This window comes from Lepidochelys kempii, chromosome 3 (assembly GCF_965140285.1).
Source record: "Lepidochelys kempii isolate rLepKem1 chromosome 3, rLepKem1.hap1, whole genome shotgun sequence".
NCBI classification, from domain to species: Eukaryota; Metazoa; Chordata; order Testudines; family Cheloniidae; genus Lepidochelys; species Lepidochelys kempii.
In genome coordinates this window covers 110,996,443-111,020,307 of record NC_136382.1, presented here as the reverse complement: position 1 = coordinate 111,020,307, position 23,865 = coordinate 110,996,443, and the positions used below count along the sequence as shown (strand labels likewise).

Genomic DNA, 23,865 nt, shown 5'->3' with positions numbered 1-23,865 from the left:
CATTGAACTAGGATTGATCAGAACTGGTGATCTAGAAGGCAAAAGTGATGTACCATCTCTGCAAATTTCTCAAGTTCCCAGATCCAAAACAGTGCAATCAAAACAATGCTTAAAAGCCAGCTTTTTCTGTACCTAAACAAGACTGTCAAAAAACCCACCCCATAGTTATTGGCATTTTCAAGAAAGAGGTAGGTTTCTCTACTGCAACTTTCAGTTGTAGCTACACCATCATTTTACTGCACATACCAGATGTATATATGTGTTACTCAAAAGACTTGGTAAAGGAATTGTCTAGTTTTCCCCACTTTCCTTAGGAATTAATTTCTTCACTGCCTGCGAGACAAACCTCTTCGTCCTCTCTATCATCATAATTCTGAGCAATGGTGCAGTGCCCAACTTTAAAAGCCAGACCAAGCTTTTGGGGAAGGAGTGATAAGGAGCAGAGAGATATGGGCGAGGCAGGTATATTGTGTGGCTGGGCCCACTGGCTGAAGAGGGAGATGGATTTTTTTCCTCACTTTTTTATTTGTTTTGAGAAAATTGCTGCACTTATTTTTGTTATTTAAGTAGTTCTGAAATTTTCATAGATGTCAAAAGTGCCTTGAGCTCTTGGAAGGAAGGAAGGAAGGAAGGAAGGAAGAACGCCAGCCATATTATTAGCATGCTGAACATGCCGGATGATTATTTGGTTATTGGCAGGAGGGTGCCAAAACTGGCAGTTTTAGGGATAGAAAATGTTTTAATTGCCCCATGTGACAGGTTTTATCAATGGGGGATTTTTGAAGCATCATTTTGCTTCAAATTTTGTTTTTTGCTATCGCAAATATATTTATAACTGAAGGTAGAAAAATACACACCCTTTTCCAGACCATCAATAAAACTGAAGGCAACAGAGTAAGCTAATAAAGGGAGAAATGTCCACAAAACATTTAATGCATTTGCATTGAATGCAAAAAAATTCAACGCCGACATGAATGCCGTCTCACAAGCATGAAAGTTGACGGAGGGCGCCACTACTTATTGTACCTGCTCAAGCAGCTGCCGTAGCCGGTGAAGCTGAGATTCTAGCTGTTTATTGTGATCTTCCAATATTTGCATTCTGGCCTCCAAACGACCTTTGTGCTGCCTTAGGAGTTTGGCCTCAGCAATGAGCTCAGCATCTTCAGAAGTGTGCTGGGGCGATACAATGGAGTCTGGGGGGGAGGCAAGAGGGTTTATTCCTCTCCGAAGATGTTGTTCCTTTAGCTGCTCATATTCCACCTGGAGACTCCTAATACAATTATAAAGAGAAAAAGGAGATTACATTTCATAGCAGCATACATGACAACATAATTTAATATATTTCCCCTAATTCAGTGCATCTTTTCATTATCTATATCTTTGGAGCCTAAGTACCTTATACCAAGATAAAGTCTAGGCTTCCAGTGTATGATAAATTAGACAGCTGCAGCACAAACTAGGAGGAGTGAAATTGCTACTTTGTTAGACTGTCTGATCACAGGCCCAGCAACTTAACTTACAAAGGGCCATTGTGAAGAGCTAAAACTCTGATCAGGTTTTCAGCAGAAACTGAGACTTCAGTGCCCATTTCAGTTCCTTTTCTCATTTTGTCCAAACAACGATTATGCAGTGTGTGTGCACGATTAAAACAGAGTTAATGAAATGCCAGTTCAGACGCTGCACCGGAAGATTACAAAACCTTTGCTCTTCCTCGAGGTTGGCAATGATGCGCTCCAACTCTCCCCGTTCTTCCTTTTCCACTGACTTCAGGATTTGGGCAGGACTCTGCGGTTGACTCACAGGCGACTCTCCTCCCAGAGTTTGACAGTACTGCTGGATGAGGGCATGTTCATCCTCTCTAGAATAACAAAGCAACACAGATGGAAACAGCTCATGTAAATGTACTTGATACCCCGGAAGTATAAATTAGCCAATGATCTAACAGCTTTGCTAAGTTTGTCTTTTTAAAAAAGGCTGGCACGGAGGTAAGTTGGTCTCCAAGAGTTTGGGACACAGCTGTCAGTTATGTGTGGGTGAACTATACATATCCATATTTTTTCTGACTTGCTCCCGGCATAAATATACTGCAGGATTAAAAAATCCACATGAAAAAGACAGATGTTCTGTATTAGTGTAAAGCCAGTTTAATTTAAATGCACATACACAGCACAATGGCTGGTGATACTTCTAAAAGAAACAAAGAAAAAAAGAATCAACTACTCCTTGATGTCTTTTGCAGCAGTTGTGTATTTTAACAACACACACCTGACATCTAGTGTACTTTGAGAGATGGGAGAGAAAATGCTAGACATATGTTTCACATCCTAGTAAAAATTATAGATGGGAATATTCACAGATATCTTAGCATGGTCACAGATCAGAGATACAGAAAGAACTGTGTGCTTAGCAAAGTGGAATGGTTGTGGCATTAAAGAGGAAACATGCTTATAAAATATTCTGTGAAGTTTTTATAAGCATAACAAACACAAGTTACAAATTGGTCTTTTCCCCCATTTCTTAAGATTGTGGTTCTCACATAGGCAACATACTCAGGTTCTTTGAGGGAGGTAGCTAGATCCTTCTGGCTAGAGCAGAAATTATCTTGTGGTAGGCGGTATGGAGGACCTGAGGGATCCAGTAATGGCTATTACTATTTGGCTGAACCTGCTTTTCTAGATGCATCATCCTTCCCCCCACTTCTAAGTCTATTAAATAATCCTGCTTTTTCTCCCTAATAATCTTCAGATGGATAGGAGGTAGAAGATAGACTCTAAATTCATTCTCTTCTTTAAAGAGAAACTACTGAACTACAAAAAACTTGAATGCTAGAGAACTTTCTCGATAAATTCCAATCTTTACACATCGGCTTACAAACAAAAGCTGTAATACTTCCTTCTGTACAGCATCTATCAGACCAACTGTACCCCAAAATGCTCTAGAATTAAAGAATGAATAATCACACAGGGAGAAACACATTAACAGCTACAGATATGTTTTGAGATAACATCTGGGAAAGTGAAAGAGTGAGTGAAAGACAGAGAGATGGAAAGAAAATTCTAGATGGGAACTAATCACAGAGGAGAGACTCCCTACACCAGATGTCCTGAGAATGTGGGAGGGTACAGCGCTAGATGCTGAATAGGGAGAAGAAAGGGAAGGGACAGGGAACAAGAGAGGACAAGACTTGTGAGGTAGGCTGAATCTAATCTGACAGTGGATGCAAAGAGGGCTGTTTTGACACTACAGGTGAAAGCCTAGTCCATTGAAGTCAATGAGTATTTTGCCACTACAGTGGGGCCTAGGATTTCACACGAGGAGGACAGTTTGGAATCAGTAGAGGGTGTTCTTTCTTTCTTTGTTTTGGTGTTTTTCCATAAGGATGGGAGTGGTACAGCTATTTTACATGGGAGAAAATGGTTAACAGCAAAAAGATATGATGAAAGTTCTGTGTGTGAAAATAAAAACCAATTCCTCTAAAAATAATCCATAATTCAGAAAGATAAAAAGACTAAACCATAAACTATTTATTATTGAATGTATAGCCATCTCTTTCCTTAATTCATGTCTTCAACACTCTTTCATTTAAAGGTTACATTTTAGACATTTATTAGGAATAATAAATTCTTTGCCATTTTTGATTGAAACAATTACAATTCACCCAGCATAACTACGGCTGAGAGAATTCTAATGCTAACATCTGTCTTAGGCTATTACAAAAAAACCTCTGCAAAATGCTCCTAGTATTGACCTCTGTCTTCCCAAAGAGGGAAGTCCTTGTCCCACTCAGACACCTATTTTGGAATAAACTTACTGAAAGTCTTTTCATGAAATAATAAAAATACTAATTGGAGTTAAAACAGATATTTGCTGTTCTGAGGAACTTGGAAGTGATTTATTTTCTTAAAAATGAACATACAACGTTGTTGGGTCTAATTTAGACAAACAGTAGCATCCTGCTACACAAACTATTTCTCATCAACAACGTTTATCTCTTGTTATGAGTTTTTCGTCAACGAACTAACCCATAACTCCTTGATCCAACTAATGGTGCAATGGACATAACCAAAAGTAACCTGAGCCAATGCCCTATACTGGACATACTTAAAATGACAACTGGTTATGTGGAAAATATTTATTTTTGATATCAAATGTAATGGAACATTTAAAGAGACCTTTTTTTAATAGAATAGGGCCAATAAGCAACACACACTTATGTAATACCATTCATCCCAAAACATTCAAATGTACAGTCACATTTTAATTATTTGAAAAAATAGCTGCTTAGAAGCAGACTCCTTTGATGAGAGACAAACCACAGTTGTGGTGGTTGGTAACCAAGAGGAATTAAACACTCATATATGTGAATTACAAGCCATCTTTATGGATGGCAATGACTTCTCAAAGATACATCAAGTCATCATCATGAAGGGCATTCTCTATTCTCACAAATGCATTTAGGTAATGTATATAAGCCCTAATGAGAATTATGAACATAAACTGAGTGTGTATGTATGTTAAACCTTCTTTAACTGGGTACACTGCTGAGGCAAGGACTTTCCTGATAGCTCACTGCATACACAGCAAAATCTGTGCAAAAGACCACTGCTATTAGGTAACCTCCTAGAGACAGTGCCAAAATATCCACAAATGTATGCAGTAGTTTTCTGCTCTTTATTAGAGGATCACTTCTACTAAGTGACTGGTGTAAGCTCATTGAGTATTTGCTTCCAGTACGTCTTCCTGTACACTAGTTCCTATGTTAGAGTAAAATGGAAATATCTCCAATATTTCTCTGCTTGAGTATAAGTAAACTACTCACTATAAGCTGTTACGTGGGCTTCTGCTTCTTGACTCTAGCTGGATTTACTTCTTGTCATTTAGGTATGAAAGTTTGGGGTTTTTATCAAATACTTATATGTTAAGTAACCCAAAGTGAAAAACCACCAATTCCACCTATATCATGTGACAGTCCTGTCAATTGTTTCAATTCATGCTGTTTCAGTCCACATGCATTCATTTATGTTACAAGAATTAAAAACAGAATAGAGATGAGAAGCTCCTTCCTCTATGCTCCTGTTTTGTGTAATAATCTCTCAACTGGTGCAGGGATGCCTCAGAGCTCCTGGACACTGGGCAGTGGGGCCCCCAGGAGCTCCTTGCCATCGCGGATGGACCCCACAGCTCCCAGCTGTTGTGGGCGGCAGGGCAGCAGGGATGTCCCGGAACTTGGAGCAGCCATGGGCGGTGGCGGTGCCCTGAGCTTGGACCCATGGGCAGTGGGGGGAAGCCGCAAGCTCAGAGCCGGGCCCTTCGGGTTGGTGTGAGGACCCCATAGTTCTCCATTTTGTCATGCATATTTTTAGTAAAAGTCACGAATAGGTCACGGGGTCCAGTGAATTTTTCTTTATTGCCTGTGACCTGTCTGACTTTTACTAAAAATATGCATGACAAAATCTTAGCCTTATTGATTAACACTGTTGGCAGGGGTAGAAAGAGATCAATGTGCAGGTTGTTTTTTCATTTTTCTTATACTTACAAAAACAAGCCCCTTTGTCCTTTCTTCTCCCAGCTACTTTCATAACTCAGTGAAACTCATAATTGCTTCTTTTCCAATAACCTAGTTACAAACTAAAGGCCTGATTCAAAGACCAGTGGGAATCTTTTTATTGACCTCAATGGACTTTAGAGCAGATCCTAAAACATTAGTGAAAAACTGCAGTAGCTTGCCCATGTTCTTCCTTTATCCACCTTAAAAATATTCTCCAGTTATAACTAAGATTATTGCTTAAGTGTATTTCAAGGGAAATTATGATGTTGCATAAAGCCCTAGAATATTTGTAGGGCTTCATAGAATAGAATCATAGAATATTAGGGTTGGAAGAGACCTCAGGAGGTCATCTAGTCCAATTCCCTGCTCAAAGCAGGACCAACACCAACTAAATCATCCCAGCCAAGGTTTTGTCAAGCCGGGCCTTAAAAACCTCTATGGATGGAGGTTCCACCACCTTCCTAGGTAACCCAGTCCAGTGCTTCACCACCCTCCTAGTGAAATAGTGTTTCCTAATATCCAACCTGGACTTCCTGCACTGCAACTTGAGACCATTGCTTCTTGTTCTGTCATCTGCGACCACTGAGAACAGCCTAGCTCCATCCTCTTTGGAACCCCCCTTCACTCTTCTCTTCTGCAGACTAAATAACCCTGGTTTCCTCAGCCTCTCCTCGTAAGTCATGTGCCCCAGCCCCCTAATCATTTTCATTGCCCTCCGCTGGACTCTCTCCAATTTGTCCACATCCCTTCTGTAGTTGGGGGACCAAAACTGTACTCCACGTGTAGCCTCACCAGTGCCGAACAGCGGGGAATAATCACTTCCCTTAATCTGCTGACAATGCTCCTACTAATGCAGCCCAATATGCCATTGGCCTTCTTGGCAACAAGGGCACACTGCTGACTCATATCCAGCTTCTTGTTCACTGTAATCCCCAAGTCCTTTACTCCAGAACTGCCGCTTAGCCAGTTGGTCCCCAGCCTGTAGCGGTGCATGGGATTCTTCCTTCCTAAGTGCAGGGCTCTGCACTTGTCTCTGTTGAACTTTATCAGATTTCTCTTGGCCCAACCCTCCAATGTGTCTAGGTCACTCCGGACCCTATCCCTATACTCCAGCATATTTACCGCTCCCCTCATTTTAATGTCATCTGTGAACTTGCTGAGAGTGCAATTAATAAAGATGTTGAACAAAACCGGCCCCAGGACTGACCCCTGGGACACTCCGCTTGATACCAGCTGCCAACTACACATCAAGCTGTTGATCACTACCCATTGAGCCTGACAATCTAGCCAGCTTTCTATCCACCTTATAGTCCATTCATCCAATCCATACTTTTTTAACTTGCTGGCAAGAATACTGTGGGAGACCGTATCAAAAGCTTTGCTAAAGTCAAGATATATCACATCCACCACTTTCCCCATATCCAGAGAGCCAGTTATCTGATCATAGAAGGCAACCAGGTTGGTCAGGCATGACTTGCCCTTGGTGAATCTATGTTGACTGTTCCTGATCACCTTCCTCTTCTCCAAGTGCTTCAAAATGGAGTCCTTGAGGACCTGCTCCATGATTTTGCCAGGGACTGAAGTGAGGCTGACTGGTCTGTAGTTCCCCAGGTTCTTTTTCCCCCTTTTTAAAATATGGGCACTATATTTGCCTTTTTCCAATCCTCTGGGACCTCCCCCAATCACCACGACTTTTCAAAGATAATGGCCAATGGCTCTGCAATCATACTAGCTAACTCCCTCAGCATCCTTGGATGCATTAGATCTGGACCCATGAACTTGTGCTTCTTAAAATCCTGGAAGCCATACAGAATCACCCCACTCAAAGCGGCATGTTCTTGGACATACTGAGAAATGCTGGCAATTCTAGCCTCACTCTTCAGGTGAGAAGCGAGTGCCACAACACAGCACTGAACCAGACCGAAGAGACAGAACATTGTGAAATCAAGTTTTTTGTTTTTTGTTTTTAAAAAAGATGGTCTAAAACATTCATTTAACTGATGAGTGCAACTATTTCTTCAGGGCTGTTGTGAACGAATGGCATCATTTCGAAGTGCAGAGACATCCTTATGGTGAGAGAGAGACGTTTTTGTGAAAAGTTCAGGTGATACACGAAGTAAAATATTTCTATTTTGGCTACTTGAATTAGTTTTTAAATAGATACCAAAAAAGCACTGTCTAAATTACAAATTTATTCATTAAGCACTGACGTCTAAAATAGAACTTTTTTAAAAAGTGCTCCCAAAGCTGAATTCTTATATGTTAAAGTCCTGTTCTGTCATTTCTGGCATGACGTGATAATCTGTGAATTTTTGCATAACATTTATAAGACACTGAAAAATGAAATTTACAAATGATAATGTCTGACAGAACCCTCATGGTACTGCTACTAGCTGCTGTGACTGCAACAGATAAATACAAACTGATAAAAAAAACTACTAATTTTTTTTTTATTTCGAACTCTACAATCATATTCATTCAGGACAAGAGATTTTCTCCCCTTCTCTCTCACTGTGGCTACCTCACATGGAATACAGAGGACAAAGATTGGAAGTATTGATTTGTCCATTATAAGCGGCACATTCTTACAGATAACATTCCTGTTCAATGAACACCAGATAAAGGAAGAAATCTACTTAAGGAAAAGATGAATCTTTGCTATGTATCTCTCCCTCAACCTTCTGTCTGCCTCACTAAATTATTGGTCTGAAAGGCAGGACCTTGTGTCTGCACTAACAAATCTCATGACAGTAATTAAGATAGATCTATTAGTGGCACTGGAGTTTTAATTCAGGGTTTCATGATGACAGAATGGCCTACAAGACAAGGAAGCAGCAAATGCACTCTGGCAAACAAACATTTTGATATTGCGAATCCATTACACTTTCTTTTCCAGAACTGATAGGGGACGGTAGGCAACAACCTCTAAAAGCAGAGAATCAAAATCAACTCCTCAGCCTTTTTCAGTAGTTATTCCACTGTAGATTTTCAGCTTACTTTGATTCAAAATCAGGATCATGAAGATGGAGAAGTTATAAGACTGCACTGTAGTGTTTAGTGCCTGTGCCATTTAGCAGAATGACAGCACTAAGGTGTAAAAATGGGCTGCAGGAAGGTCAAATTTAAGAGAGGTGCATCTCACGTAACAAGCCATGGAAACCTGCACTTGAAACACGCTATTCTGTGTGTGTGTGTGTGTGTGTGTGTGTGTGGATATCTTTAAATAGGTGTGTATAGATTGTATGCATAAGTATATGGAGAATAAGGGGCAAATGGGTGTAGTTTCCCACGTCTTTCAGAGCATTCAGTCTGAGCTCTAAAAAAAGATCAAGTCTTTCTGACAGAATCATTCTGAGCTCTGGTGGATTCTTGATTCTATTTGATTGAGAAAACCAGATAGTAAATTAAATCTTATGCACTAACCTGAACGTGCTGGTGATAATTGTATTTCCCCCTTTGACCTAGCATTGTTGTGAAAAATAGCAAAATCCTGAAGGTTCAACATCGTTGTCAAAATTTCTCTCTCCCGCTTTCACTTTTGCTTATCTGTTCTTTTCCCAATTTATTGCCAACTGAAATTAATTTCTCTCTCTGACTGGATGGTCTTTAATTTCTTGATTGTCACTAGCTGATTTAGGCACTTTGAGGGAGAACACAGCTGCTGTGCTGCTGAATGTTCAAGGTAAGTTCTAACACGGCACAGTTTTTGGTGGCATGTTCACCAGCATTGGCAGCATAGAAGGTGTGGAGTGAGACTAACAGCAAAGGGATTAATGAGAAATGTATTGTCTGTCGTAGCAGACATATGTGCATATTCTAAATAGATCTCAACCTTTTAGGTATGGTACATGTACAGATTTGATAGAATAGTTATATAGGATAATATAAAAAGTTACTTCTAATTATACATTGTGGCATTTCACAAACATTTAAAAAGTAGAAGAGAAGAAAAAGTTAGTTATGTTAACAAAAATTATCAGTATTTACTGATACAGTACTGAGTTTTGGCCTATTGCTTTATGCAGATCATTACAACTTATTTCATTAATGCTATAGATTAAAATGAGTATAAATTCAAAATAATTATTTTCTCAATAATGTTCATTTTCCATTTACTACACTAAACCAGTGTTTCTCAAACGACATGACCAGGATCTCTGTGAGACACCAGAACATTTGGGGAAAGAGTATGAGGAATATCTTAATCTTTTTCCTCATGATCATTCTGAGTTTAGATTCAACAAAGGGGAATAATCTATTTTATAAATGAATAGCCATTAGATTTAGCTGTATTTGCTAAAACTAGGGATGTCAAACGATTAAAAAAATTAATGATTAAAAAAATTAATCACGATTAATTGTGCTGTTAAACAATAGAACATCATTTACTTAAATATTTTGGATGTTTTCTACATTTTCAAACATATTGATTTCAATTACAACACAGAATACAAAGTGTACAGCACTCATTTTGTATTTATTTTTATTACAAATATTTGCACTGTAAAAAACAAAAGAAATAGTATTTTTCAATTCACCTAATAGAAATAACGTAGTGCAATTGCTTTATCATGAAAGTTGAACTTACAAATGTAGAATTATGTACCAAAAAAACCTGCATTCAAAAATAAAACAATGTAAAACTTTAGAGCCTACAAGTCCAATTAGTCCTACATCTTGTTCAGCCAATCGCTCAAACAAACAAATTGGTTTACATTACCAGAAGATAATGCTGCCTGCTTCTTGTTTACAATGGCACCTGAAAGCGAGAACAGGTGTTTGTATGGCATTGTTGTAGCTGGCGTCTCATGATATTTACATGCTAGATGTGCTAATGATTCATACGTCCCTTGATGCTTCAACCACCATTCCAGAGGACATAGGTCCATGCTGATGACGAGTTCTGCGAGCTAACAATCCAAAGAAGTGTGGACTGACACACGTTCGTTTTCATTATCTGAGTCAGATGCCACCAGCAGAAGGTTGATGTTCTTTTTTTGGCAGTTTGGGTTCTGTAGTTTCTGCATCAGAGTGTTGCTCTTTTAAGACTTCTGAAAGCATGCTCCACACCTCGTCCCTCTCAGATTTTGGAAGGCACTTCAGATTCTTAAATCTTGCGTCAAGTGCTGTAGCTATCTGCAGAAATTTCACATTGGTATCTTCGTCGCATTTTGTCAAATTTTTAGTGAAAGTGTTCTTAAAACGAACAACATGTACTGGGTCATCATCCGAGACTGCTATAACATGAAATATATGGCAGAATGCAGGTAAAACAGAGCAGGAGACGTACAATTCTCCCCTGAGGAGTTCAGTCATAAATTTAATGAACGCTTTTTTTTTTTTTTAAATGAGCTTCATCAACATGGAAGCATGTCCTCTGGAACGATGACTGAAGCATGAAGAGACATATGAATCTTTAGCACATCGGTCATGTAAATATCTTGCAATGGCAGCTACAACAGTGCCAAGTGAACGCCTATTCTCACTTTCAGGTGACATTGTAATTAAGAAGTGGGCAGCATTATCTCCCGTAAATGTAAACAAACTTGTTTTGCTTAGCTATGGGCTGAACAAGAAGTAGGACTGAGGCCTGGTCTACACTGGGGGGTGGGGCGGAGGAATCGATCTAAGTTACGCAACTTCAGCTACGTGAACAACATAGCTGAAGTCGACGTACTTAGATCGACTTACAGTGGTGTCTTCTCCGCGGTGAGTTGACTGCTGCCGCTTCCCCATTGACTCCGCCTGCGCCTCTCGTGGAGCTGGAGTACAGGAGTCGACGGGAGAGTACTCGGGGTTGATTTATCAAGTCTAGAGTAGATGTGATAAATCAATCCCCGCTGGATCGATTGCTTCCCACCAATCCAGCGGGTAGTGTAGACATACCCTAGGTGGACTTGTAGGCGGTAAAGTTTTATGTTGTTTTGTTTTTGAGCGTAGTTATGTAAAAAAAACCCCCTACATTTGTAAGTTGCACTTTCATGATAAAGAGATTGCACTACAGTACTCATAGGAGGTGAATTGAAAAATGCTATTTCTTTTAGCATTTTTACAGTGCAAACATTTTTAATTAAAAATTATATTGAGTGAGTACTTTGTATTCTGTGTTGTAATTGAAATCGATATATTTGAAAATGTAGAAAAACATCCAAAAATATTTAATAACTTTCAATTCCTATTCTATTGTTTAACAGTGTGATTAATCACGATTAATTTTTTTCACAGAGATTAATTTTTTTTAGTTATTCGCCTGAGTTAACTGCGATTAATTGATAGCCCCAGCTAAAACTAAATTAACCTACAAGAAAAATTAACAGGACCCCCTTGTTCAAATGTTTAGAACATTCTTCCAGAATTAATGTAGCAAAGGCTATGAAGGAAAAAAAATTCTCCTTTTCTTTAACAGATTTACATCAGGAAGGTCCTAATATTTTGCTTGATTTAGACACATTTTGGACACTCTGCATTGGACACTTTCCATGCTTATGTGCTGGCCGCCCTTCCCGCAGCCCCCATTGGCCTGGAGTGGTGAACCACGGCCAGTGGTAGCCATGATCAGCTGAACCTGCAGACGCGGCAGGTAAACAAACCGGTCCAGCTTGCCAGGGGCTTTCCCTGAACAAGCGGCAGACCGGCTTTGAGAACCACTGCTTTAGAGCATGAAAGTGTGTTAACAAGCTCATTAACAGGGTTCAGCTGACAAGACAGAAGTAGCAACTTTCCAATGTTAAAAGTGACTTTGCCCCTATTACAAGTTTGCAATACACTGAAGGACTCTCAGGGATCAATAAAATAATACCAAATAACAGAGCTCTGATTATGAGCAGTACAGAATTTGATTTACAAATCAGTAATTCTCTCCTGAGGCCCAGCAGAATGCACTAAGATATAGGGATTTTGCCCAGATAGGTTTATATTAGATGAGCCTGAGATTAAAAATTTTGACCTAAATTTCAGCCACCCCATAAAGTTCAGGTTATTCACATCCAGAGATTTCATTTCTGTGGTATGTTGTATCTAAAAAACCTTCAGATGGGCCTGAACCAAAATCCCAGGTATTACAGAAGTTCAGGACCTGAACTGGGATCTGGATCTGAATTTCATAGATGTCTTCTATATCTACAGTGGGCCTGTGACAGGGGCCCATTGATGGTTCACCACTCTGTGTCATCAAGTCTTGTCAAGCATTACATACTTATTATAGCCAACACACTGTTGTCATAATCTGAATCTAAAAGATTTCATGTAAAGTATCATATACAAAGTGGTAAGATACTGATAATCATTGAGTGGTGTATGTATGGGGTATGTACTAGAATAATAAATACGTACTAGAATTATGTTCTTAAAATGTGTTTGGAAAGCAATGCACAAGCCCAGTCTGCCTTAGACAAAGAATGTGCATTTGCTTGTCAGGTGGAGACAATGAAGGTACATTTACATAGAAGCTAAATAAAGCTAGTAAGCAGGGGAGAAGACAGCATGCTGCCCATGCCCCAGCAGAAGAGAGAAACTTTATCTGGGGAAATGCTACAGAAGAATACATTTCAAAGGTTTACAGGGCTATCCAAAGGGGGTCTGAACTTCAAATGATAAGCAATTGAATCAACTAATTGTATACGATATTCCTGTATTATAAAAGTGTATTCAGTAAACCTGGGACACACTGTTGATTAAAACCATTGTGAAATGTATGCATTAACACTATATAAGGAATTATGGATACTCACTGATATTATGCTTTAAAGTGGGACCAAACACATGGAGAAACAGGTTTTCTCTCAAACAGAAGGGAGGGCAGCTGTCTCCAATGTAAAATTAAGCATTATGGAATCAAAACAATGGAAGCCCTGTTTACATATGAATCAGTGGGGGAGAATGGAAAATCAACAGGAAGAGAAGAACAGCAGGAAAACGTCCTGCTTCTTGTAACAGGGTCAATAAACTTTAGGAGATATAAGCGGAAACAAAGTCATTTTGGTATTCTTCACCTGAAGAGGTAAAGGAACTGAGCAAGGTCCTGGCTAGAGAGTCCAGTCAGCTATGTTGGAAAAGAGACTTGGTGAGAAACACTTCTTTGAACAAGAGACGCTACTTTATTAAATCAGATTTTGGTCTTAGAAGTATATTTTTACTTTTGTTTGCTCGTGCCCCATTCTATCTTTATTCCTTCTACTTGGTATCACTTAATCCTATGTCCTTTTATTAGATAAACTTGTTTTACTAATAATATAAACCAACACAGTGCTGTGATTGAAATAAGAGAATTTGTCAAATTCCAGCTAAATTAATGAGCTGTTGCTTACTGACTCTTTAAAGAGCAGTAAACTTAACTTCTGTGAGCATTCTGTAAGGGGGCTAGACACGGCAGGGAGACATCTCTAGGGAACTCAGGAGTTGGGGCTTCACTGTTTGTTACCTACAAGGCAAGGTCTGGACTGGCAGAATCCTGAAGAGTTTGCTGGCAGAGCAGACAGGCTAGTATGTCATACAACTTAGCAGTAGCAAAACTTTCACTTGCTGAGGCTCAGAGGAGTAGCAGTAACTCACAATTCTGGGAGCCCCAGCAGACTGTCACAGGGCCAAATCAAAATTTTAAATCAAAACACTTTTCAATTTTGTGGGGGTTATTTATTTAGTTATTGGATCCAATTATTCCAGTTCAAGCACATCTCAAGTAAAGCCTGAAAAATACCTGTAATCAGAACCAGGGCGCAACTGGAAAGAAAGAGTTAGTGTTGCTGCCCTCCTTGACACCTATGGCTCTGCTCTTACAAATACTTAAGCACATGTGTAACTTTTCTCTACAGAATCAGGACCTAAACTTGGAAGTCATCCCAGCATCATAATAGACAGAATTTACTGAATTAACCTTTGTTATGAGGCTTGAGACCAATTTCAGACCCAGGAGTTTTAAACATTCAAAATCTTAGGACAAAAGAGGGGATGAATTACTAATAAAATATTACATGTGCAAATTATGTTTTAAATGTTAGAATACATGGTGTATCTGTCTCGCCATCTTATTAGATTCATTAACTGGGAAATAAACTACTCAACCAAATGTGTAGGCATTTAGCAGCTTTCAATTTTTCCTTTTATGAATACAAGCCAAAAGGCAGTGAGTTTGCAAGTTTTTCAAGTGAACCAAGAAAGGATAGCTCTGCATTCCAGTCACTGATGAACTCACTAGTAAGGAAATATGTGAAAACAGATTTAGTAGCTTAAAAATTGTGAGAGCGAGAATGCACCAAGTGTGCAGGAGTATGGAGAAGACTTCAAGGTAAACTTAAATGTTTCTTTGAAACAAACTTTTTGAAATTTCAAATCACTAATGAAAGTCATACTTAAACGTAATACATGATTAGGTTTTAAAATAATAAATACATTAATTTTAAAAATGAAAGGGCTTTCTACCTAATGAAAATTGAACAACAAAGATCTGTGTTTCCCCTGCAAGAGCTGATAATATCACAAATAGCTAAAAAGAGGCAGGATTTATCTTCCTATGCTTGGACGTTCACAAAGCTCCCAATTTCGGTCTTGGCACAGACATAAGAAGTTTTTCAAATATTTTTGCTTGACAATGAAAAATTATTCATATTTAATCTATCAGGAATTTGGTATCTTTTTTATTCAGCACATCAGTTCATCTCAATTAAAGCTTTTTATAAGCAAAATATCCCATAACGCTAATAACAATGTGTCTCCGTGTAGATGAGCCAATAGCTGGCAAAATCAATATAATTGTTCTGCATAAGTAACAACACAGTTCTAGCACTGTATATTCCTCTACTGAATAACTTTTTTCTCCTTTAAATTAATGGGCTAAACTAGAATGAATTTATATGTGCCTTTCAGCTGAAATGATCCAATTTCTTGAGGCAGAACCACTTCACTAAATGACACATCAAGCTGAACAAACCCTGCCAATTTATACCATTACTGCTTGGAAGCATAAAATTTATGCAGGCTTTTTTGCGCCCCATTTATTACCTACTTTGATTGGGACTAAAATTCAGCACTGCAACCAATGAAGATTATATTAATTAGACATTTATAATCAAATGAGTTGGCCTTTCCCAGTAGCTCTAATTGCTTGATTTACTTACACACTTCCTGTGGTGGAGCTGCTGTCTGTCAACAAGGAACCATTGGTCCTTTCCATTTGTGCCAGCCTGAAAGAAAAGAGAAATGTGACTTTGGGAGACCATGCATAGAAAACAGACTGGGATCATTCTATTTGGGAGTGTTTCAGATATGCCAATTCTTGAAGTTGATGAGGGTTGAACCCCTAAACTGCTGGTAGTTCACAGAAAAGGCAATGTGGATGGATGGATGGATGGATGGATGGATGGATAACAAAAACACACTAATAACTAAGGTGTTCCAAGTATTTTAACAAAACTAGAAAATATGGTGACATTATAGGTTTATCCACAGAAAACAGAATTGGTTAGTCTCTAAGGTGCCACAAGTACACCTTTTCTTTTTGCGAATACAGACTAACACACCTGTTACTCTGAAACCAGAAAATAGAGCGCAGTGGTATGAACCACTGATATGGATGGACTTTTATGAGAAAACTAAGTGAGTTAACAAAGTCTGCCTGCCCACTCATCTGCAGCAAGTACATTATTTGGCAATCCAATAGAAGACCATTAGATTTTCATTAGCATTATCACAATCATCATGGAACCTTTGAAGCTATGCTCAAATAAATACTATTGCACAATGGACAAATTGACCTATAAAGTATTAACAGACATATTCCTGGAAAAATCATAAATTAATATAGAATAACCGTGGGGAGCTATTGCCTGTATTTCCCATTTTAATAGAATTAATTTAAAGGTTTGGGTATTACATTTTTATAAATTAAAAATATAAACTGTTTTTGTCATGCTATCTTGCAGACATATTATCTTGTTATTGTATAGTTTGCGCAGCATTATGGAAAGAATAAGATAAGGAACACAGAATGACAATCATTTAAATTGAACGCTCATGGAGCAAACATCATCTTGGTAATTTGTTTCTTTAAAGATGTGCTAGAAATTGTTTCAGGTCTATTCAGTAGTTTTCACTGCATAAAAGGAATACAAGCCATTCTAGAAACATTTAATGGTGTGTGTAGATCCATGGGTGGCACAGACAACTCCCCTTATTACTCTACTGAATATTTCTATGGAACCACCCTCTTGGAGTCTACAAAACCGGAAGGATGTCTCTTAACATTTTCAAATCCAATAACTGACTAAAAATAATTAAAGAAATCACTGAAGATTAAAATAGAAGACAAGAAGAATTTCCAGCGCTGGATTTATCTTGTTGATAAACGCCTGAAGTTGAAGGAGTTCAACCTGGTTACAAGAGATTTACTGAGTTAACGTTGGAAATAATGATGACTCTAATGTGCAATAAATAAAATAAAGAACAACAGAAACAATCAAATATCTTTCATCAAACTTATACTGACCTCAGGAAAGTGAAATTCCCTCCTCACGCCAGGAGTACTTCCCGTTCAGAGACCTGAAACCTGCACTACCTCTGTCCTCTGGGAGTTGGACCAAATAACCTAATAGGTCTTTCTTTTCCTGTTCTAATTTCTAGGATCCTAGGGAAGCTACTATGGCATTCACTATAAAGAAAAATTACCACTTACATTATATAGACATATTTGAACTGAAGAAAAATATAGTGTGCACCACCCCATGGCTCATTTTTGTTAGTTTTCTTTTTTGTCTAAGAGCAAGTTATTTAATCTGTAAATGAATTAGCCTTCTTTGAAAAAATTAGAGGCAATGAAGGAAAACCTATTATAAGATAAAGGACTCTTGATATTCTTGGTCACCTTATTCCACTGAAGTGGAGGCATGGTATAGCATGTGATGGAATAGCACTATCTAGACTGGATTGTGTATTTGGAAGTCACGTTTTTAACTCATAAGATGGCATTCAGATAATCCTCTATTTCTAGACCTTGATCTCCTGTAGATCTTCAGCATTAGCTCACACTGAATAAGCCTGCAGTAATAACAATCCTAGTCTCCATCTGTAATGTTGCCCACGTAAGCATCTATGTGGCCTTGAAAAAAATTCTAAATTTAACTTCAAGGCACCCCTGTAAAATAGAAAAGTGGCATAACTATCACTATTTCACAGAAGGGCAAGCTGAGGCACAGAGTGCTTTAGTGACTTGCCCAAGGTGTCTCAGCAACTCAGTAGCAAAACTAGGAATAGACCCAGATCCTCTGACTCCCAGGCCTGCGTTCTAGCCCAGGGGTGGGCAAACTTTTGGCCTGAGGGCTACATCGGGGAATAGAAATTGTATGGTAGGCCATGAATTCTCACAAAGTTGAGGTGCGGGAGGGGTGAGGGCTCTGGTTGGGGCTGTGGACTCTGGAGTAGGGCTGGGAATGAGGAGTTTGGGGTGTAGGATGGTGCTCTGAGCTGGGACCGAGAGGTCTGGAGGGCAGGAGGGAGATCAGGGCTGGGGTGGAGCTGGGGATGAGAGGTTTGGGGTTGCAAGAAGGTGCTCCATGCTGGGATCGAGGGGTTTGGAGAGCAGGAGGGCGACTAGGGGTGGGGCAGAGGGTTAGGGCGTGGGGAGAAGGCTCTGAGCGGCACTTACCTCAAGCAGCTCCTGGAAGCAGCAGCACATCCCTATAGCTCCTATGTGTGAAGCAGCCCCTGACCCACAGAGAGTGGCCGTGCGGCTGCTTCCAGGAGGTACGTGGTGCAGCCCCCAACCCAGTGTCCCAGCTGGAGCATGGCTGAGCCATGTGGTGTGGCCCCTGACCCGGTGCCCTGGCTGGAGTTCGTGGGCCAGTTTAAAACGGCTCGCGGGCCAGATTCGGCCTGCGGGCTGTAGTTTGCCCACCCCTGCTCTAGCCACTACATCATACTTCCTCCCCTGTTATTTTAGTCCTGTGAAGACATGTTTGGAACAGTTCTCAACAGCACACAGAGCCTATCATTACAGTTTACAAAACTCCTCAAATAGACATAATGGTGGAAAATGAGGATGGCTGTGGAAAAAGTGGACTAATGAGGTAAGCACTGGTGACATGGCAGAGGGGGTGATATAATGTGAGAGAAAAGCAGCTAGATAAATAAGGGCAGCATTGCAAAGAGCCTTGAAAGTGAGGACAAGACATTTGAACATGATGTGATGGAAAAATGGGGGTCGGAGGATGGATTCAAAAGCAAGAGGGAGGGGACAGAGTGATAGGCAGGGGAGATTATATTTGTGGCTGTGTGTTGAAGGAGGATATTGGGAAATGATGGGGACAAGAGTTTTAGCTTTGTAGACCGTAAGAAATTATTCTTATAGAGGTTCACATATGGCCTCCATGTTTGGCAGAAGGGACAGGGAACAGCTGAAGAGTCTCCCAGGTTCTGGACTGGAGAGACAGGGTGGACATTGGTACTTACTAAAACATCCTTGGTAAAACAAATGTCTACATGATTTTAAGAAAGTATCCCTAAGTTTTCAAAATGTAGGGATGGGCATTTTAGTTCAATGCAACTCCCATAAATATCTATACTGTCTGGTTATATGGGCCCATGGGTCCCATGCCCCACCCATATTCTGGGGCTGCTTTGGAGCTGGCACCCCCGCAGAGGAGAAAGCCCCCATACCAGCATTCAAGCTGTGCCAGAACGGAGTTCTGGAACTTCCTTTTGGAGCCAGAAAAGCATTCCAGAACTTCTGATCCAGCTCCCCCTTCCAGAATGAGTGATGATGGCTTGGTAACCTGGGAAGACCCACAGGGAACCCAGGGTACCCCTCTCCTCCTGGTGCAGGCCTAGAAGAAGAATAGGTGGAGGCAGCAAGGATGCCACCTCCTCATGCTGCCTCCTCTACATCTTCTGCTTCTGGGCCTGCTCCAGAATGAGTGATGATGGCCTGGTAACCAGGCTGCCCAAGTTACTGAACCACCATTTCTTCTTCTGGAATGGGGGCCCTCCTGGGCTTGCCCCATTTATTGAGCTGCCATCTTTCCATCTGGAGTGGGAGTTAGGTCCAGAGATTATTTTAATTTTTTTCTCTTACCTGGGGGATCACCACCCCCCAGACACTCAAGTATAGGGTGCTCCATCCCCTACATCACTGCTGGAAGATTCACCCCTTGATCCCCACCAAAAATTTTACAAATCTGGCTTTTATGTAAAGGTCAATGGTCAACAAATGACTAAAACTTGAGCAGCTCTGAAAATGTGAGCTCTGATCGAAAGACCGTTGAAATTAATTGATGTCAATGGGCTTTGGAACAGACCTTTTACTGCTTTAGATTATACCCCAGTTCTGATACACAGCCACCATTGATACATGTCGAGTATTAAAGGGCAAGATAATACCCAGACTTTTGTTTAAGATCATTAAAGTTCTAACAATTAATTTGGTGTAATGCAGGAGACACTAGAAGATATAAAGAAGACAAATATCTCCTTTTATAACATCTTGGCGCCAATATTTTTAGGGTTGTGACATGTACAGAATTATTGATGCCAGTCAGCAGAAGAAGTGAGTCTAGAATTATGCTCTCCTGGTTGCTATTTATTATTTGTATGCTTCTCTGCTCCAGAAATTCTGAGTCCTTATCCTTGGGATATTGTGTTGGTCCTTAATTGCTGAATGTATGTTTATTAACTCTTTTCTGTTCTGAAACCAGAATCATGCTCAGGTTGCCCCATTTCTCATTTATATTGTATCTTTGAGGTGGGGGTAGTCTTTCTTAGGGGTTAAATTGATTCAGCTGCTTGGGCTGGGACAGTAGGCAAGGAGGGATGTATATCCCCCAGAACTGAGAGACTCAATATGTAGCTGTGACAGAGAGACCAACCAGCAGAGGTCACCCGAAGTCTGCCTCAGAGACAGCTCTAACCGTTGGGCTACAGGAATGGAGCATGGCTTGTGGTCCAGGCCTGGCTGGGCCAGACAATATATCTAAGTAGCCATTTTGATTTTGGGACCTGCCAATCAGAATAAAAGGCTTGAGATTGACAGCTTCAATCAATTTTGCTTTTGCAGCTTTGCTGCAAAGACCACCTTCATTTGTTTACATTTTTATTGATTTAATAAAGCTATAGTCATTGTGCCTTTTCTTGTGAGGTATCTTTCTGGCAATCTCCTAGAATGGAAGATTAGACAACCTACACAGAATAGTCACTGCCAGCTACGCAAACAAATTATGTTACTATTTATAGTATGAACAATATTTGTTGAATATTTTAAAACACTTGACTCCTTCCCTAAGTAACTGAAAGGGGGAATTCAGCACAAGAGCTCAGGTCAATCATAAATGTTCTGCATTTTGAAGGAGAAATACCAGTTGGACCAATAACAAAAAACAACCCAGTTTTAATATGCAGGCATATAAAACTGGCATGCAGAAGATAAGGTGTCACTAAAATAATTTCACTTCTCTTAAGCATATATTAATAGAAGGAAAACAGTTCCATTAATTTAAGAAGGTCAAGTTATACAAGTAATTAGCATTTTCTTTTAGCTTCTGAACATGGTAGGTACAGTTATAGTTCTGTAATCCTCAAGGACCCATCCATCAGTAACATGTGGTTCAGAACACTTCCAACTCCCCTTTCTATAGCAGTATGACCATAATCAGGATTGGTCAGGCCAGCATGGAGTCATCACAAATGGGACTAATGGAATTATCTATTATGGTACCACTTACTGCTCTACAGTAATCTTGAAGTGTGGTTTTCACCTGGGCTCTATGAATCATAAAATCTAAGTGCAACAGGATGAATAAAGGATAGACAGACTAAAAATACTGACATCACTCCGATGGAGGCCAACTTATTTCTTAAATCCAAGTTTCCTTGCTTTTGTCTGGTTTCAAGTTGGGCTCAATGGAGTTGTGCATGTTTTTGTGTGTAATTATATCACTGACCTATTTTTTATTGTCACATGGATATTGGTGCTACATTTTCCCACATGAATGGCGCATATCTGAGCAACTAAAGTGCTTATGATTTTAGCCTTTAATAATCATAGAAATGTAAGGCTGGAAGGGATCTCAAGTGGTCATCTAGTCCAGCTCCCTGTGCTGAGGCAGGACTAAGCATATCAAGATCAACCCTGTTGCATGTTTGTCTGACCTGTTTTTTTAAACCTCAAGTGATGAGGATTCCACAATCTCCCTTGCAATCCTATTCCAGAACTTAACTATATACTTAGAGTTAGAAAGCTTTTCCTAATATCTATCCTTAAGCCCATTACTTCTTGTCCTACCTTCAATGGACATGGAGAACAATTGATCAGAGTCTTGTTTGTAACTGCCCTTAATATATTTGAAGACTGTTATCAGGTTCTCACTCAGTCTTCTTTTTTCAACACTAACCATGCCCAGTTTTTTTTTAAACCTTTCCTCCTAGGTCAGGTCTTCTCAACTTTTTATCATTTTTGTAGCTCTCCTCTACACTCTCTCCAAAACTATATATAGTATTCCAGCTGATGTCTCCCCAGTGCTGAGCATAGCAAGACAATTACCCCCCATGTCTCCTGGAAATACACGCCAAAATGATATTAGCCTTTTTTGTAACTGCATCACACTGTTGGCTCATATGTAATTTGTGATCCACTGTGACTGCCAAATCCTTGTCGACAGTACTTATTTTCTAGTCAGTTATTCCCCATTTAGTATTTGTGCATTTGATTTTTCTTTCCTAAGTGTAACATGTGGCACATATCTTTATTGTTCATTTCAGATCAACTTATTAAGGTCATTTTGAATTCTAATCCATTCCTTGAAAGTGTTCACAACCCCTCCCAGCTTGGTGTCACCCATAACTTGTATAAGCTGCTCTTCACTCCATTATGCAAGTCAATAATGAAAATGTTGAAAAGTACTGGAGCCAGGACAGACCCCTATGACACCCCACCAAATAAGTCATCCCATTTTGAAAGTGGCCCATTGACAACTACTTTTGAGTATAGGCTTTCAACCAGTTATGTATCCACTTATATTTATTAATGGCAAGACGAGAAGGACAAAAACATTAATTGTCAAATCAAAATGAGGAAGTTGTGGCTGGTAATAGGTAGCACTTAAGTGTTACTTTTCCCCCTTGTATGTATAATTGGTCCTTTTCTGATTGCATTTTCCTTTACAGCTACAATGTTTTTTAAGATGGTTTTGAAGCTGTTTCTTTGTGGTGCGTTTAGATAAATTCAATGGCAAGTTATACCAAATTATTTGATTTTGACTAGCAGATATAAGCTCTGCATTGCTTTTAAAAACAGAAGAAATGAAATGTGAGGAGACTAGATATTTCTGTTGCAGTGCATAAAGCAAAACTGGTAAGCTCCTGTTCTAGATACAAATCAGCTTCTTTGTTGTCTGAAGGTGAATTGTAAGCACATACCTCTAGGGTTGAACAGTGCTGAACGTCCCATTCTCCTGGGCGCAAAGAGGTGAAATGCCCATACAGTCACTGCAGCACTCAGCAGATCCTGGCAGCATAGCAACTCTGCCCTAGTAAAACACACTGGGGTACTGGCTCCAAGTATGGCCCTAGAGAATCTGTCACATAGTCCAGAGGTTCTTAACTAGGGGTCCAGGGCCCGCTAGGGGCCACAAGCAGGTTTCAGGGTGTCCACCAAGTAGGGCCAGTGTTAGACTCGCTGGGGCCCCAGGCAGAAAGCTGAAGCCCCACTACATGAATCTGAAGCCCGGACCCCCACCACCCAGGGCTGAAGCCGAACCCTGAGCAATGTAGCTTTGTGGGAGCCCCTGTGCCATAGGGCCCCAGGCAACTGTGCTGCTTGCTACCCTAATGCCAGTCCTGGCTTTTATATGCAGAAAACCAGTTATTGTGGCACAGGAGGGACGCGTAGTTTTTAATAGCATGGGGGGGGGGGGAGGACCTCTGAAAGAAAAAGGTTGAGATCCTCTGACAGTCTATTTGTAACAATTTGTTCTTCTGATATAGAACAGAAATTCACTATTTACAACTGGAGCTGCAAATACACATTTACAAATACAGCTGTAGCCTCAAGTGAAAGGAGGGGAGGTTTACAAAATGGCTCTGAGGTTACTTTGCAGAAAATCATTTATGCTCCAAGAATTAGGACTTATTCAATGAAAACTTTCTTTCAGAAAATAATATATTCTATAGTCGCTAAATAAGAAAATTTTATATTAGGTCAGCAACTCTTTCCCAAAACAGTTAGTATGCACGATGCAGAAATCTCTTAGAATCTCAGGACCCCAGAGATGAAAAAGACCTATCCAGTCCCTAGTCCTTCTTCCCACATGATACAAGATTGTTTCCTAAGGAATTGTCAA

At 39.9% G+C, this 23,865-nt stretch overlaps 1 protein-coding gene across 7 annotated transcripts in view; it reads right to left on the bottom strand.

Moving 5' to 3' along the window:
* The window catches only part of UTRN (utrophin), a 587,274-nt gene that overhangs the window by 30,853 nt on the left and 532,556 nt on the right, over positions 1-23,865 (bottom strand). For all 7 annotated transcript variants that reach the window (XM_073337527.2, XM_073337525.2, XM_073337526.2 and 4 more), the window contains 3 exons: positions 15,661-15,726; positions 1,700-1,858; positions 1,027-1,270 (listed from right to left, as the gene is read on the bottom strand). In XM_073337527.2, the coding sequence (XP_073193628.2) occupies positions 1,027-1,270; positions 1,700-1,858; positions 15,661-15,726 (469 nt within the window). The remainder of the gene's footprint in view (positions 1-1,026; positions 1,271-1,699; positions 1,859-15,660; positions 15,727-23,865) is intronic.